This window comes from Myotis myotis, unplaced genomic scaffold (assembly GCF_014108235.1).
Source record: "Myotis myotis isolate mMyoMyo1 unplaced genomic scaffold, mMyoMyo1.p scaffold_m19_p_18, whole genome shotgun sequence".
NCBI classification, from domain to species: Eukaryota; Metazoa; Chordata; class Mammalia; order Chiroptera; family Vespertilionidae; genus Myotis; species Myotis myotis.
Genome location: NW_023416322.1, coordinates 26,022,926 through 26,041,337, shown reverse-complemented (window position 1 = coordinate 26,041,337; position 18,412 = coordinate 26,022,926). Strand labels below are relative to the sequence as shown.

Here is an 18,412-nt window from a genome sequence, read left to right as displayed (position 1 = left end):
CACCAGGGCTGTCCCAACCTCACCGGGGCCGTCCCGACCTCACCGGGGCCGTTTCGTAAAATGTTATTTTTTAATGTGTATCATTTGATGTTGGCACGAACTAAATTAAGCTCACTTTAAGCATGTTTTCTTATTTAATGTTATTAAAGGTAGGTGACATCAATAGTATAGTGTGTCATTTGGTTTTGTGATCAGATAAGCAGCAATTATGAGCAATAGCTTTAACCAAATCTGATGAACAGACCAGGTCAGATTGTATGGGTCAGATTAGGGGGTAGAGGAAATACTCAGGGTATCTGATAAAAATATAAACTAGAAATCACATTAAGTGGAAAAAAAGAGGACTTTGCTGAGCAGGGCAATTTTTAAAAGACAGCATGAAATTCAGTACTAACTGTTAACTTTCGGATAAAAATGCTAAGAGAGTAGAGGAAATAAACTAAAATGCCAAAGCAGGTCAGCTCCCATAAAGTGGCTGGACCAGCTGTCCTGATTCCAGGTCAGATACCTGAGTTGCCAAAGCTCTAGGTAAATCCCACTGTGCAACAGCAAATTCCTCCACCAGCAGGACAATGTCCTGAAAAATAGCCCAAACTTGTCCAGGAGGAAGAGGTTTAGATTGGCACCCAGAAACTGAAACTAGTAGCAAGTGAGTTCATTCATACTTTGTTTTTCTAAACCAGCTAAGTATTTGACCCAGAATATCAAATCATACTCATCATTTATTCTAACGGAAACTGTTTCCCACCTACAAAATGCTTTCTATTAAATGAGATCTTGAGCCCATCTTGCTGAAGAACTGTATGATTCTACAAGAATAGGATTGTAGGAAGAATTTGGCACAATAAGCAGTTTCTGAGGGGGGAGAAAATGTCCCAGAATTATTCACCATGACCTGAGAAGCACAAACAGGTAGATGCATGTTTAGAATAGCATTTAAATCAAAGGAGCTGACAGGCGAAGGGCACTGTGTTTTTCCCAGCCCACATTCAGAGCATATTCTGTTCTAAGAAACACACTCTAATAATGACGCTGATACAATAGAATGTTAACCAGCAGAAGGTGATCAGGCTGGTGAGGCATCGGGACTTTGTGTGCCATAACGAACATCAGGACGGGTGGGAGGGTTAGGGAATATTGGTTTGGAGCTCTATAAGCTTGTTCTTCCCACAGACTTGCCATCAGAAATGGCCTAGGAGTCCACTATGAATAAATGGATTACCCATCTTCTCCTAAGAGACCATCACAACTAATGTCAGCATGTCTCAACTCCCTTTTTTCCTTAGTCACCTGCCCAAGTCCAAGCTTCCAGGTCACCCTCAGCAACAGACTCTTCTCTGCCTAGGACACTGTACACACCTGACTGGCCCAACCTTCCACCATTCTGGAATCATCCAAACTTTTCTACCATGTCCTATGGAACTCACAGATCTCATCAGCAGAACCCCTCTACCCTCAAACACTTCAGAGTGTTTCCTCCTCTCTGTGCTTCTCACGGTTTCACCTGGATCCTCCTCAAGTAAATGATATTTTGTCCACATCCAACATATCACAACGCTGGAGATGATATAAGTATCCTTGTTCCTCAATCCCACCTAAAAACCAATTCTCCTCCCTGATCCCACAAAAATTCAACTCTTTAAAGAATATAGCCGAAACCGGTTTGGCTCAGTGGATAGAGTGTCGGCCTGCGGACTGGAGGGTCCCGGGTTCGATTCCGGTCAAGGGCATGTGCCTGGGTTGCGGGCACATCCCCAGTGGGGAGTGTGCAGGGGGCAGCTGATTGATGTTTCTCTCTCATCGATGTTTCTAGTTCTCTGTCTCTCTCCCTTCCTCTCTGTAGAGAATCAATGAAATATATTTAAAAAAAAAAAAAAAAAGAATATGGCCTTGAGCTCTAGTGTCAACTACTTCTTCATTTTATTTTATTTTTTAATCCTCACCTGAGGATATTTTTTGGAGAGTGAAAGGGAGGGAAGAGGAGGGGAGAGAGAGAGAAACTTTGATGTGAGAGAGGCACATCAACTGGTTGCCTCCCACATGCGCCCCCCAAGGCAGGGAGTGAACAAATCTCCATCCACCTAGCACCTGCACCCAGGCAGTTGACATGGTTGCATTAACACACAATAGTGCTGACTGGTTTCAACTTTTATTTATTTATTTTTTAAATGTATTTTATTGATTTCTTACAGAGAGGAAGGAAGAGGGATAGAGAGTTAGAAACATCGATGAGAGAGAAACATCAATCAGCTGCCTCCTGCACACCTTCTACTGAGGATGTGCCCACAACCAAGGTACATGCCCTTGACCAGAATCGAACCTGGGACCCTTGAGTCCGCAGGCTGACGCTCTATCCACTGAGCCAAACTGGTTAGGGCTGGTTTCAACTTTTAAACTGTGGCCACTGGTGTCACCCATGTCTTTAGCACTTAGCACTGCTTATCTCCTGACTGGAATCTTTTGGCAGCAAATGTCTGGATTGTCTAAGTGACTCAGCTCAGGTGAGTGAGAGTGAAAGAGAAACAGAAAATAATGGTGGAAATAGGGGCCAGAGACACACCCTAGGTGATAAGGCTGTGTCTGGAAACAAGCCAGCGTCTTTCCAGAACATTAATTCCTCCTAAAACTGCTGCATAATTTCCAGGGTCATCCGGCATTTTAACACAACATTTAAATTTAACCTCGGCATGGTTCGTTCTTATTCTGTAACTAAAGACCTTCTGAGTCCTCTGTTTTGTATATGCTGTTTTTCATAAAAGGAAATGGGGTGAGAAAATCTGAAATAACTCCACCCAGATGGTTAAAGCAATCTAGAGTTGTACAGAATTAAACACACCTTAAAATAGCCTGCTGGAACAAACAGCCAGAAGTGGGATTGCTGGGTCATATGGTGGTCCTCTTCTTTATTTTTTGAGGAACCTCCATACTGTTTTCCACAGTGGCTGCATCATTTTGTGTTCCCACCAACAGTGCATGATGGTTCTAGTTTCTCCATAGCCTCTCCTACACTTGTCTTTTGGAATTTTTTTATTTGTTTCTGTTTTTGTTTGATAATAGCCAATCTAATAGGTGGGAGGTGACATTTCACTGTGGTTTGATTTGCATTTATCTGATGATTCGTGATGTTGAGCATCTTTTCATGTCTGTTGGTCAAATCAGGATCTTACAGAGATAGTAGCACTGATACGTTTACTGCAGCACCATTTATAGTAACCAACCCTGGAAACAATTTAAATGTCCATCAACAAATGAGTGGATTATTAAAATGTGACACATACATACAATGGGATATTATTCAGCCTTAAAAAAGGAAGGAAATCCTGCAATATGCAACAATGTGGGTTGCATGAATCCACTATATGAGGAAGCTCAAATATCATACTCCTGGAAGCAAAAAAATAAAATTGTGATTGCCAGGGGCTGAAGAGGGCAGGGGAAGTGGGAAGTTGCTAGGCAATGAGTATAAAATGTTAGTTATGCAAGATAAATAAATTCAACATAGATAACAATACGTACTGTGCAGTAAAAATCTGTTAGGAGGGAGGTCACATGTTAACTATTCTTACCACTACATATATTTACTTATTTATTTTTAAATTTACCTGACATTGACATATTCTTCACATGACATAATGATCCAGTGGTCTTTGGGCAAGTTATTTAACCTCTCTGGGCCTCCATTTCTTTCTCTGTAAAATGGAGCAATAATAACACCTACTTCAGAAGAAGACAATGAGAATTATATGACTCAAGTGCTTGAAATGGTGAAGGGCATGAGGAAAGTTAACACGTGTTCGTTAACTTTTCTCGTTATTGCTGTGTTTATGCTGAGGAGTCACCAATAAGATAGAGAAACATCTTCCAAAAGAAAGGAAAAAAAAATGTCTCCATGGTTAGCCAATGGGTAAACCACCCACCCTTGTCTCCATTGAAGAGCTATGCACCAAAATGCTCCCGTGCATTATTAGAACGGATACAGGATATTCCCCGTGACACATCACTACAAATGCATGGCTTACCTTTGTACTGATCCCTCTGTCAAGGTCCTAAGGGGCCTTCATGGGGCACAATAAAGGAAAAGTTGGCTGGGATTCCAGAATGAGTCAGATGAGTTGCTGAAGTGAGCAGGGAGAGAAGCATTCTGGGAAATCTTGGAACTTGGACAAACGGGTCAGTAGACAGGAGGAAGTATTAAACGCTTTCTCTCTCACCTCACCCCTGAATCACAGAGGATGGAAAAGGAGTTGGTTATCAGAAATCTTGAGCCACCTTCCTCCCAGCCTGCCAGAGGGACTGTGTTTAAATGGAAACATTTAAAGTCTGCTGCTTAAAACCCTGCCACGCCTTCCCATTTCACACAATGCTCTCGATCAATATTTTGCAATGAGCGTGTTGGGGGAGGGAGTCAAACAGGATGAAGACAAGGAGTCCCTAGAGATAGATGGGACTTGCGGGGAGGACCAACCCCTTCTCACAAGTTACAACCTGGGATTTGCTCATTATTTCCTCACAAAACCCTCACATTTTCTCCTCCTTGCCCATATCTCATCCCCAGAGAAATTGATCCCCTCAGGACAAAGCCAGAACCTCAGTTCAGCCAGCCCCAGTCCCTCCCCTTTCCCATCTCAAGAAGCCAGTGGAAACCTGGCTCCTGAGTCAGACAGAGCTCATTCCTGACTCACAGCTGCCCGGCGGACAGGAGGGTACAGAAGTGATCCCTTCCGGTGCCAGCACTGGGGATGCAATATCGCTTGGTGGTTGGGACCATGGTCTTCTGAGACCCATGGTCAGGGTTGGAGTCTGGACACTTTGAAGGTGTCAGTAAATCTTTCTGAAGCCCAGTGTCTCGTGTGCAAAAGGATGATAAGAGTACCTGCTTGAGAGTTGTTGCAATAATGAAATGTGATGTCTGGCACATAGCCGCTGCTCAATAAATGTTGGCTGTTATTAGTCATAAAACCTTAATTCTAGAAGCTAAAATTGTAACCTCCTTTCTCCCCTCCCCCATATAGGACAATGAGCACAAACTTCACATTATTCTATTAGCTATGGTAAAAATGAAAATAGTCTCAGGTGCCCTGGCTGGTTTGGCTCAGTGGATAGAGCATCACCCTGTAGACTGAAGGGTCCTGGGTTCAATTCCAGTCAAGGGCACATGCCTGGGTTGCGGGCTTGATCCCCAGTGGGGGGCAGGCAGGAGGCAGCCAATCAATGATTCTCTCTCATCATTGATGTTTCTATCGCTCTTCCTCTCTGAAATCAATAAAAATATATTTTTTTAAAAATTGTCTCGGGTGACTGGAGCACAGGAGAACTAAAACTTGGCACAGAGAGTGGGCTTGAAAGTCAGACAAATCCTTGCCATGCCATGCTAAGTCCTCTCAGGGCCAAGACTATTTGACTCATCCCTTTATCTTTATCGGTTCTAATAGAGTGCTCTGTATAGAGGCAGATTAAACATTAAATATTTGTGACATGAAAAAGCGAACATGTGAAATTACATTTACTCATGCTTAGTGAGTCAGGTGGCCTGAAAAACTGTGAGGAGTCCCAGCAGATGGTTCAGGCACCGTTTAGCTAGGAAATTTACATCTGAATTACTGTTTCTTGTTTGATGAGCTCATCCGCTGAGTCAGAAACTGGTTTCCCGATGTTCCTGTACAGTCAGATGGCAAATGCTTAACTTACTTGCTTCCAACAAATTCTTAAAAGGAAAAAAAAAACAGTTATAAAAATAAAACATGTTCATTTTAGAAAATTTGGAACATACCCAAAATATATATAATAAAGACAGCTTAAATCCCTGTAATCTCTTGTTAATTCTGTAATATGATAATAAGATTTTCTTATGTCATTGAAGATTCTTTAAAAGTATAATTTTATTGATACAACTTTCTATTAATGCATACACCAAACTATTTTCAATTTATTTAATTATTCCTCTGTTATTGGACATGTGGATGGTTTCCAAATCTTCACTATACTCTTGTAAATGTATCTTTAAATACATCTTTAATGGTTTTCATACTTGAGAGTCCTAAAAATAGTCTTACAAATCCTAAAAACATAAAAGAAGCCCAGAAAAGATAGAATAGCATGTTGATGTATAATAGCTCACCAGTAGAAATCTGTAGATTCTTTCAAAAATAACATAGCCCTGGCAGGTGTGGTTCAGTTGGTTAGTGCATCGTCCTGTGCACCAAAAGGTAGAGGGTTCAATTCCTGGTCAGGGCACATGGCCAGGTTGTTGGTTCAATCCCTGGTGGGGGCACTTGTGGAAGGCAATTTATCAATGTTTCTCTCTCATATCAATGTTTCTCTCTCTCTCTCTTTCCTTCTCCCTTCCTCTCTCTCTCAAATCAATTTTTTAAAAGTATCCTTGGGTTTGGCCAGCGTGGCTCAGTGGCTGAGTGTCGACCTATGAACCAGGAGGTCATGGTTCAATTCCTGCTCAGGGCACATGCCTGGGTTATGGGCTTGATCTCATGCAGGAGGCAGCCGATTAGTGATTCTCTCTCATCGTTGATGTTTCTCTCTCTCTCTCTCTCTCTCTCTCTCTCTCTCTCTCTCTCTCTCTCTTCGCCTTCCTCTCTGAAATCAATAAAAATATTTAAAAGAAAAAAACAACCTATAAACCAGTCTGTGAAGTGGCAACTGTTTGAAAGCCAATCCTTAAAAACAACAACAACAACAAAATTTCCAGGTTAATTGCTTCAGCCCAGTAGGAATAGAAAATGTGTGTGAAGTTATTTCCCATATGCCTTTGGGAGTTTATTATATAAAAGATAATGATACACTCACCAGACCATACTTGACTGAATGGTATGTTTTCTCTGATTTGTAAATTCTTTCATAAGGAAAAGGAAATTCTTTTTGTCTGACATCAATTTGAACATCATAAAAATCAATTTGCTAATTGTGTAAAATTGGTATCTAGCTTTCTATTTTCTAAATTTTTCTTCATGCCTTTTCAAATAAATTAGCATTTGACTGGCAAAATTATTTGCCTCCCCAAGATGATTAGAAAGGGAGAAGCTTTTGCAGGTGGCACACATACAAAAACAATTAAAATATCAAAAACATATGATGCAGATTTGATTAACAGAGGACTACCACCTAGAGCAGGGATGGTGAACCTTTTTTTCTGCCAAGGGCCATTTGGATATTTATAACATCATTTGAGGTCCATACAAAATTATCAACTTAAAAATTAGCCTGCTGTATTTGGTCAAATATTTAATTAACTCACCCCTAATTCCTTGGCAGAGCCAGACCAAATTATTTGGCGGGCCTTATACGATCTTCAGGCCAGACATTCCCCACCCCTGATCTAGAGAAAGAAAATCATCTGTATATGAACAGTTTCTACTCAATGCTGGTGACATCTCACCTAAAAGAATGATTTTACTCCCACCAAGTACTCTTAAACACCAGGTTAATCTCCTTAACTCTGAAGAGTTGAGTCCCTTTCTAACATTTTAGGCAGCATTCCTTTTCTGTAATCATTCTTTCAATTTACATATTTCAGAAAAGTTATCTGTACAAAATTATCAAAAGAAAGTGAGTTACATTCAGGTCCTTACCCTGCTCTAATTGAGCCAGAGTGACAAATGTTTCACTCCTGTAGGGGTTTTTTCATCTCTCAGAGCAGTATCATGGTTTCCACTAAATGGTTTGGACAATCAAGGCACTAATATCTGGGGATCTTCCTTTCTATGTTTTCCAAAATAAAACAAAATACCACTGCCATCCCAGTTAGACACAACAAGCACCATTCTAACGATTTTAGCATGCCATTTTTATATACAAGCAGCCCACAGGGAACAGCACATAATAACATCACCCTCCTCCTCTCACCTCCCACTCCCTTCTAAGGCATGAGACACCAAAGAAAGTGAACAAGTGGTAAGCCGATTTAAGAAATTGTGGGTGACATTTGAAACCTGTCTGAGGATGCTTCTAAACTGTCAACCATGGAAAACATTGGTTTTATCTGAAATGTCATGGCTCTTAGAATCAGTACTAGCCAGTTTTGCACTTAATCATACTGTTAGTTCTTTTCACAAAGAAATCTTCACATTTATTGTGAAATAAACCATTGGACCTATCAACCTAAAGGGTTCTTGCAATAAATTTAATCGATCACAATTAAAGATTTAATTAGAAGTACTTGGTGCTTTGTACTCTGCTGTCTGAAAATACCTTTGTACTTGTTTTATTATCTGTCTCCCACACCAGAATGAAAGCTCAGTAACTTCAGGGACTTTTTAAAAATATATTTTATTGAATTTTCACAGAGAGGAAAGGAGAGGGATAGAGAGTTAGAAACATTGATGAGAGAGAAACATCGATCAGCTGCCTCCTGCACACTCCCTACTGGGGATGTGCCCGAAACCAAGGTACCTGCCCTTGACCGGAATCGAACCTGGGACCCTTGAGTCCACAAGCTGACACTCTATCCACCGAGCCAAACCAGCCAGGGCTTCAGGGACTTTTTAAAAATCTTTCATCTTTTCTTCTGCTTTCTCTACTGTACCTAGAGTATAATAATGGGAGCTCAATAAATATTTGTTGAATGAATACAAATGTGCCAGCAGCTAGCCAAATGTTTTTTGTTCCCTCTAGAAAGCCCCCTGAGAATCTCTCTGGTGGCCATCAAATCCCCAAACTGCTTCTACCAGAGTCGCTATAGCATTGCCTTATGTCACTGGGACAGCAGTTCACTAACAAACTGCCTCCAAGATGTTCCCATGACTACAGTTTGCTTATGTCTTCAAGGTTCTCCCTCGAGGTACTCGCAGTATTCCTATGGTGCAAATCTAAGACATGTACACAAGGTAAGATTTAGACCAGCTGGTAACTCTTAGAAGCCTTTACAAGCTTTTAAATTATGATGTTAAAACCAAGAATGAACAGTTATTCTGACACAGATTGGGTTACCACATTGTCCAAAATATGAGGATCAGCAGGTGCACGGGGGAAATGCTGAGCACAGCTGGGCATTCTTTTTTTTTTTTTTTCTTTCTCCATGCCTTTACTTTTAAACATGAAGGGGAAATCGTACAGGTATACATGAAAAAAAAAAAGGCAGACATGATCGCAAGTAAAAGCGAAGAAAATCTAACCAGAAAGCTTTAATGCCTGTCAGTTGTTGAACCTGAAGTTCTGAGTATGACATGTTGCACGGCTGAAAGGAGTTAGTATTCCTCACCCTCTCCTTCAACAGAATCCATACCAACTTCCTCATAATCCTTCTCAAGGGCAGCCATGTCCTCACGGGCCTCAGAAAACTCTCCTTCCTCCATGCCCTCTCCCACGTACCAGTGGACAAAGGCACGCTTGGCGTACATCAGGTCAAACTTGTGGTCCAGGCGAGCCCAGGCCTCAGCAATAGCTGTGGTGTTGCTCAGCATGCACACAGCTCGCTGTACTTTGGCCAGGTCTCCACCAGGGACCACAGTGGGAGGCTGGTAGTTAATGCCAACTTTGAAGCCAGTGGGGCACCAGTCCACAAACTGGATGCTGCGCTTGGTCTTGATGCTGGCAATGGCAGCATTGACATCTTTGGGGACCACGTCACCACGGTACAACAGGCAGCAAGCCATGTATTTACCACGGCGAGGGTCACATTTCACCATCTGGTTGGCTGGCTCAAAGCACGCATTGGTGATTTCTGCTACAGAAAGCTGCTCATGGTAGGCTTTCTCAGCAGAGATGACAGGGGCATATGTGGCCAGAGGGAAGTGGATGCGGGGATAGGGCACCAGGTTGGTCTGAAATTCAGTCAGATCAACATTCAGGGCTCCATCAAACCTGAGGGATGCAGTGATGGAGGACACAACCTGGCTAATAAGGCGGTTAAGGTTAGTGTAGGTTGGGCGCTCAATATCGAGGTTTCTACAACAGATGTCATAGATGGCCTCGTTGTCAACGATGAAGGCACAATCAGAGTGCTCCAAAGTGGCATGGGTGGTGAGGATGGAGTTGTAGGGCTCAACCACAGCTGTGGAGACCTGGGGGGCTGGGTAGATGGAGAATTGCAGCTTGGACTTCTTGCCATAATCGACGGAGAGACGTTCCATCAGCAGGGAGGTGAACCCAGAACCAGTTCCCCCACCAAAGCTGTGGAAAACCAAGAAGCCCTGAAGGCCTGTGCACTGGTCAGCCAGTTTCCGAATTCGGTCCAGGACCAGGTCAATGATCTCCTTGCCAATGGTGTAGTGTCCACGGGCATACTTATTGGCAGCGTCTTCCTTGCCTGTGATCAGCTGCTCGGGGTGGAAGAGCTGGCGGTAGGTACCAGTGCGAATTTCGTCAATAACTGTGGGTTCCAGGTCTACAAACACGGCCCTGGGCACATACTTGCCAGCGCCTGTCTCACTGAAGAAGGTGTTGAAGGAGTCATCTCCCCCGCCAATGGTCTTGTCACTTGGCATCTGGCCATTGGGCTGGATGCCGTGTTCCAGGCAATACAGCTCCCAGCAGGCATTGCCGATCTGGACACCAGCCTGGCCAACATGGATGGAGATGCACTCACGCATGGCTGCGGGTTTGCAAGCGCAGGAAACAGGAGTAGACACGGGTCCCGGTTATTGTTCCCGACAAGCTAAGAGTCGAGGTAAGTAATGTACTCACAGCTGGGCATTCTTGAAAGCAGAGCCAAATGGAGATTTTCTGTAGGTACAGTCAGCCTGGAAATGAAATTAGCATTTTCTCTCTCCCTCTCTCTGCCTGCACAGATACTCACAGATGCAGCAGTGAGATGAGGGCATCAGCTGGGTTTGAAATTAGACCTACGCTCGAACACCAGCTCAATCACCAAAATGCATTGTGAGTTCAAAGCAACTCACTTGTCCTCTTTGAGCCTCAGTTTTAGTATCTGTATTGCAGTTTGCCGTGCAAAATGACATGTGCAGAGGACCTAGCGCAGTGCTGGCCCCAGTGGGCATTTGCTAACTCGAAGCTATAAAGGGGTGGAAGGAGTTAATGCAGCAATAACAGCCAGGTGGGAACCACACCAACGTGTCCAACTGCTGCCAGGGGCTCCTCAGGCCCAGATTCCCAGTTTTCTAGCTCCTCAAGATTAAGAGGACCTTCTGTAGTATCAGCCAAAGAACGCTTCCTATTAGCGGTCTCATCAAGGGCATCTTGACAGGCAGATAGCATAGATCAAAAGGAAACTTAAAGTGGAAGAAGCTTGAAACTAAGATCCATGTCTCCACTTCATTGTGGCCAGCACAGGGTGACCAACTGTCCCATTATGCCCTAAGGAAGTTCCTGAGTCATAGGAGGCATCAAAGTCATGACGGTCTCATTGCCCTACCAGCATCTTCTCAAGATTGAGCAGTTGGCCTGGTCACATGGAGCCTAACAGGTGGCACTATTTTCTTAAAATATATTTTTATTGATTTCAGAGAGGAAAGGAGAGGGAGAGAGAGATAGAAACATTAATGATGAGAGAGAATCATTGACTGACTGCCTCCTGCACACCCTACACTGGGGATCGAGCCCACAACCCGGCATATGCCTGACCAGGAATCAAACTGTGACCTCCTGGGTCATATAGGTCGACACTCAACCATTGAGCCATGCTGGCTGGGCATGGTGGCACTATTGTAGTAACCTTTTATGATTAAGACTTTGCAATTACAAGTTTCCTATAGGTAATACTGGGTATTGAAATGAGAGTTTCATTTCACTGCAATTTACCCAGGCTGTTAAGTACTTTAAGAAGGTTTCCTCAATTCTCTTTCAGTCACTATTCCTCTTCTCTCTTCTGATCAAGACGGTGCCCTACGAAGTTACCAATGGTCCCATCCTTAGAGTATTATACTACTAATTCCCATTCGAAGTAATTATATCACTGAGACGCAAAGAAATATATCTGAAGTGACTTTTAATTAACCCCAGCAGAAATAAGAACGGAGACTACTCTAAAGAAACAAAATCTGAACCAGACAGAGACTACTGATTCTCTGTAATATATGAAATTCTCTTTTCGGTCAGAGTTATTCAAAATACCCTCTCCCACTCCCATAAAAAAAAAAAAAAAAAAAAAAAAGGACTTTCAGCCTTACCTCTCTTAATTACTATGGAGCAATAAAAAATTTGAAACTGGATGGCTTCATTTACACATGGCATATACAGTTGGTTGTGCAGCAAAAAAATAAAGTGTCTTAAAATTTAATGCTACAGACAGCAGCCAAAGTTACAATTTTAGAGATAATTATTGGGTAGTATTTATATCTATTAGTAATATCTCCAGTTTCTTTTTTCTGACCCGAAAAGTTAAGAAATCACCTATTTTGTATCTTCAGTTACCACTTGGCTAATTTCCTTTGTCACCTTTTCTGCTCTGCATTCCCTAGACCCACCCACTTACCCTTTGGTCTCTTGACCTTTTTCATTACTCACTTCCTGTCTCAGGTGAACTTCCAGCCTCAGGCAGAGCTGAGTCTGCAAGTCTGTTTTCTTCCATCTCCTCCCTCTTTCCCTGCCTTCTTCCCAGGGCTCCCAAATTTTGCTCATTAACAATGCCACACCCTCTTGACTTGGAGCCATTGTTCCAAGAACTTGGTTTCTCCTCACAGCTAAGAAAATTCTAGTGAAATTTGGGGTCGTATTAACATATGACTTGTGAAAAATAAATAACATTTCGCCAAAATGTACCTTTTACTTCATTATAAAAAAGGGTTTATTGAGCTAACTAATAATAGAGTGATAAATTACAGAAATAGTTATCCTACTTTATACCAGTAATGTAATATTTTATATATAACACATAGAATATATAGTTCATTTAATATATAACCTTCTAAAGTTGGCCAAGGTAATTTTTCAAAGCACTGGCAATATTTTCGTTATCTTTATTAGCAAAGTTATAATATCTGTTGACATTCATAAATAAGATTACATTTTCATACAGTATTTGGGTATTACAGCATTCATTACATCAGGCTTATAATGTTTCAATTTTATTAAGTATGATTTGCTGGACCACTGGTGAAAAGAAACCAAAACTGTCATGTGCACCTAAATGTTTAAGAAACATTGCAACTAGTAACACATGATGCCTTCATCGTTCCTTTTATTTTTCACCTAATACAGGTCTCCCCTGCTTTTTTAAAATTCACATTACACCACTTTGCTTTCATGAACGACCTCCATTGTTACCTCTTTTTGCTGACCCAAAGAAATCTGAAGAGGATTTTCACTTTTATGTAAAAGGGCAAAGTGAAAATAGTGTTCTGCCCAACGTTTGCCAGTGAGGCGTACAGGGGCAGTGCACACCTGAGCAGTGAGAGTGGCCCTGCCGAGCTCCTTTTCAGGAGCCACACTCAGCATCTCAGTTCAAAGCCACCAGGGCTCTGACCATGTCTGTGAGCATCTCTGCTTTATCTCGGTTGATTCTGTGCATCCATTAGGAAGGTGAGTCCTAAGGTATCAGGAAAGTGCAAGAGAGCTGGTAAGGGTGTTAGCTTAATGTAAAACTGGACATAATTAAGGATATTTGATTTAGCAGGATATTTTGGGGGAACACTCAAAGATTTTTCTATGTAAATTAATGGCAATTGCTTTCTTGCTTTGCACCACTTGGGCTTATGAAAAGTTTCACAGAAACACTCTAATTTCGGCTACTGGGGAAACCTATATCCCATAAGTCTTCAGTGCCTACAGGTTTATAGAATCAATCCCAATGAGAAGGGTAGAAATTCAATAAAACCATTAGCTTAATAAGGCTGGGCAATGACAAAGGAAATAGGTCATGCTATTTGGAGAATCCATTGGTTTTCAATAAGAAACTAGTTTGCCTGATTTTATATCCCCAATTGGCAATTTGATAATGTTAGCCTAAAATTATTGTTTAAAAAGCAGAGCTGGAAATTACATGACAAGCTTTCATTCAATATGTCATGAAAATATTTTGTTATGACAAATGTATTTACTGAAGAAGTATTAGGAGTGAATAAGCCAAAACAAAGTAAATTTTAAAAGAAGAATATTAGCCCTAACTGGTTTAGCTCAATGGATAGAGCATCGGCCTGGGGACTCAAGGGACCCAGGTTCGATTCCGGTCAAGGGCATGTACCTTGGTTGCAGGCACATCCCCAATAGGGAGTGTGCAGGAGGCAGCTGATTGATGTTTCTAGCTCTCTATCCCTCTCCCTTCCTCTCTGTAAGAAATCAATAAAATATATTTTAAAAAAATAAAAGAAGAATATTATTTGGCTTTGGAAATTGTACCGATACCTATAGATTTTCCTCAAGATATTGGAAATAAGGGAAATAAGACTGCTCTCTGAGCTCTAAACTTTAAGATCACATGCAATGGATAAGAGCACAAGCAAGCAAAGTCATCTTTCACACACAAACTAGCCTGGCTTGACTGTAAGTTGATTTTTATTGAAAGAATATTAGTAAGAGGTTTGGGTAGCCATGGAAACAGAGAAAGGAGCACACAGGGGCACCATGGACCAGTGCTATCAAGGAGAGAGGGAGCCCCAATCAACAGCACAGCACGATGTCCCTATTGTATTGGAGATCAATGTGGAATGTTGAGTATTTCTATCGTTGGGACAAACTCATCCTGTCATAGAGCTAGATGAATCAGGAACAAGCTATACCACAGATCTCTACTCCTTCCAAATCCGTGCTCATCAAGCAAGCTTCTGATTAATGCCTTTGGTTTCCTGGAAGTCTATATAGAAAATGCACTAGCTTTTCAGTCTTTAGTAATCAGGTATATAAATGATAGCTCTTGGAAATCAATCCATGAATATTCTGGTTGTATTAACATGCATTGTTTCATGACCTTGATTAATGTACGCTCATCTGAATGCTGGAGCTGCTCAGCATTGCTAAAGGAAGATATTTCTGAGACTAAGACAACCTGGACTGGATCCTGGAAGGTTGCGGGAAATTTACCAAAGTAATGCTTCCCTGTGCTCTTGGCGACAGTCAGCAGGCATCCCCCTGGCCATGACCCTATAGCAGCCAAGCTTTGCCATTTCAAAAGGCCATTGATATGGGGGTGGGGAGGAAGAGTGCCTGTGATTTACCTCTGTTTATTATTTTATTTATTCTAACATTGCTACAGTGGCAATTCTACCACCATATTGATGGGGAAGACAGTTCCAACCAAAAGAAGTGGCAGGAAGTCTTTGGATTTAAAATATACCACAGAACATGGACAACAGTGTGGTGATTCCAGGGTTGGGGCAGAGAAGGTGGAAGAGGGGATAAATGGTAATAGAAAAAATATATACCATAGATAATTCATAAAATAGACACGGTTACCATTTCCTACACATACACCCCATGTTCAAACACAATATTATGATTATTGTCTCTCAGATACAGATGTCCTCACCTCTTCACATTAAGCTTGCCTGAAAAAACCCAGCACGGAGGAATCTTACTATCTGTCTTCTCTATAGCTGTACCAAAGAGCTGACCACTGCTGGAGAAATCATATAAATAAACTGAACTGCATAGTTTACATCCACAATCAGAGGCTTCCAACACGCTCTCTGCAGAGCGTGCCAGTCCTACAGGACTCCTCACACTAGGTTTACTTTTTCACTCACTGAGCTAACTTTTGGATCCTCTCCTCCGCACACACACTCAGCCCTCCCAGGAGAATACCATGTCCCCTACTTCACTGAGAAAAGAGAAGCCATCAGTGTCCCCACCGTCAACTATCACCAAAGGTCCCTAGAGTTGTACCTATTTCTCCTTCAAAGCTGAATCCTGGATCAGCTCTGTTTTCACCCTCCCACCTTCCCATGGCTTTGCCTCCTTTAGGTTCCATCTCTCTGCTACGTTATTGCTGCCCACCTCCTTCTTTTGGATGACGTACTCTCTCCAATACTTTAGAATGCCCCCTCTTTAGTCCACATTCCCTCCAGGCACTACTTTGTTTAGAACAACTTCCAATCTGGAAAGACTTGTTTATCGAGTCTTCAGTTTCTCAACATCTATTTTGCTCACTACCATGTGGCTTTCTGACCTCACTGCTCCACCAAAATTTCTTGCAAAAGATACCAGTGACCTACCTCCACATTGCCAAACACAATGGGCACCTGTGGCTCCTTCTTCACCGGACTTGACCTCTCAGCAGCATTTAACAGAGCTGATTGCTCACACCTTCTTGTAAATCTCTCCTCTACCTGCTTTTGTGACATCATCCTCTTTGGGGTTTCCAGTTCTCTGGTTTCTCCTTCATGTTAGTTGCTAAGCGCTCCACCTGCACCTAACCCCTCAATGTTGTTGTTCCTTGGGTCTGCCCTTTTTTCTTCCCCCCCACACTCTGTCTCTGAGAATTTATCATTTCCCACCATTTTTAAACACACGAAATCACTGTCTCCAATACCAACTCCCCTCTGAGCTCTAGACATGCATGTCACTGACATACTTAACCTACAGTTGGACATTGCATGAACACCTCAGATTTAACATGTCCACATTTTAATTCTTCCTTTTTTAATATTTAATTTTTATTGCTCTACCAACCACATTGTTTTCCTTTCCCATCTCCATAGTCTCTATAAATGTCAGTCATCCACTCAGCTGTTCTAGCCATTAATCTACACGTTTGTCATGGACTCTTCAATTCACACTCCCCACCGCCCATTTAGAAGCGATCAGCTCATACAAGAAAAGTATATTCTAGCTCCGAAATATATCCCAAACCTGTCTACTTCTCTCTATCTCCACTCCCTCTATACTGCTCAGGCATATGATGGCGTAAGGAGCATTTTTCCGGTCATTAAATATTATTCTGAGTTTAATGGCTTCAAAAGTATTACATAATATGGATGTTTTATAATGCATTTATCTATGTCTGTATCAACGGCAGGTTTTGGTATTATGAATACTGAATATGTACCTTTCTGAAAAAAATATCAAGATATTGTCAAATATCAAGATTAAAGATGATTCCTAGTTTAATCTTGAAACACACTGCCAAACCTGCCAGAGTGCTCTCTTCCGTGAGGCATAGCCATGGTCTCTTTAAAAGTCCCTCCGTCCAGCAGGTGGCGACGTCGCCTTCCGCCGGGGTTGCGCCGCCACGGAGGCTTCACGTGGTCCGGCCCGTCTGTGCGCCGAGGGCGGTCCTGCGGCGATTGCCTTACGTACGCCGCGGCATGACGTCATACGTAGGGGCTGGCTAGCCGCCATCTTGCTTCTTTTTCTCGCTCGCTCTCTCCCTCTCGGGCGGCAGCGAAAGTGCTTTGGCGGTTTGTCCATCCGCAACTGCGTCTCTGCCAGTCGGGTGGCCCTTCAGCCACCTGCTTCCTGGGATCAGAGCTCGCGGAGACCCTCGAAGTGCACACACACGCTCGGCTCGACACCCTGGCCGGTAAGGAAAGCCGCGCGGGCGGAGGAGCCGAGATCAACGCGGGCCCCATCGGGGCGGGCGGGCGTGGGAGCGCCCCGACACTGGGGAGCCGCGTGGAGAGGGCCTGGGTTCCGGGCATCCCCTCCCTCCTCTGAGGCGACCACCCTCTCGGTGCCCCGGGAAGTCGCGGCCTCCTGATCGGGAGCGAGAAAACGGAGTCAGACCCGCCCCATGTGGTCTGCAGCGGGAGTTCCGGACCCGTCGGCCTCTCCCACCCGCCCCGGGTCGGCCCGGCGGGGGAACGGCGCGCGCGGCCGGCAGGCGAAGGGAGTTTCCATCCAACGGGATGGGCGAGGGTCGCGATCTTTCCTGCGTGGGGCGTGCGCCCCCCCCCCCAATAGCCCCAGGCTCCTCCGGGGCCTTTCCTGGCCGCCTCCGGTGCGTGTGCAGTGCGGGTGGAATTGCAAGGAGCGGGGTGCGGGAGCCCGGGTTCCAGTCCCGACTCCGGGAGCGGCGCGCTGGGGAACCGGGACCGACCCCCCCTTTCGCTGGGGACGCGCTGCCCCGACTCCCGCGGCGGGTTCGCTGGGCTCTCGCCCCCTAGGCCTCCATCCGCTGACCTGCGGGGTCAGTCCCACTCTGCAGCTCCCCGCTTGGAGATACCGTCCGAGTTATCGGCGTGACGATCACGGCCCCCATGATGGGCCTGGAAGAAAGGGGCAGGAGAGCCAATAGGAACACTGAGCATTTCTTCTCTGCGCGAGAGGAATGCGTCAGATTCCTGTAAAGGGATGTGCATTTGTTTTGACTTGATTTGAGATATTTTTTGGACATGCCCTGCATGCTTGTGTGCTGGCTTCTGGAGCGACCCGGATGTCCGCATTGGCTGATGGAGGAGCGTAGGCTCAGAGATTCTGACCCCGCTAGGCTAGGGTCCTTGAATATTGTCCCAAGGCTGCCCTGCTGAAAGATTTCACTTGGAATGCACTGGAAGCATCAGGATCCGTGATTCAGTGCTCGATCGTTTATTTTCCTGCTAATAGGAAGGATAGGGTGATAGGTCAGCGCCCG

The 18,412-nt window shown here is 43.7% G+C and overlaps 2 protein-coding genes across 25 annotated transcripts in view; one reads left to right on the top strand and one right to left on the bottom strand.

The window, feature by feature from the left end:
• Positions 1–9,182: 9,182 nt before the first annotated feature.
• On the bottom strand, positions 9,183–10,637 carry LOC118673521 (tubulin alpha-1B chain-like). Its single transcript, XM_036344455.1, has one exon. It carries the CDS (start codon positions 10,539–10,541, stop codon positions 9,198–9,200), a length of 1,344 nt encoding a protein of 447 aa, XP_036200348.1. The 5' UTR covers positions 10,542–10,637; the 3' UTR covers positions 9,183–9,197.
• A 6,520-nt stretch (positions 10,638–17,157) lies between these two features.
• Positions 17,158–18,412, top strand: part of PRRC2C (proline rich coiled-coil 2C) — a 78,751-nt gene continuing 77,496 nt past the window's right edge. For 11 of the 24 annotated variants that reach the window (XR_004973385.1, XR_004973386.1, XM_036344399.1 and 8 more), the window contains exon 1: positions 17,159–17,362. The gene's annotated coding sequence lies outside the window, so the exon portion shown is untranslated. Of the gene's footprint in view, positions 17,363–18,412 lie in introns of all 24 variants that reach the window. The other 13 variants (XM_036344389.1, XM_036344386.1, XM_036344388.1 and 10 more) reach the window with 2 other exon arrangements.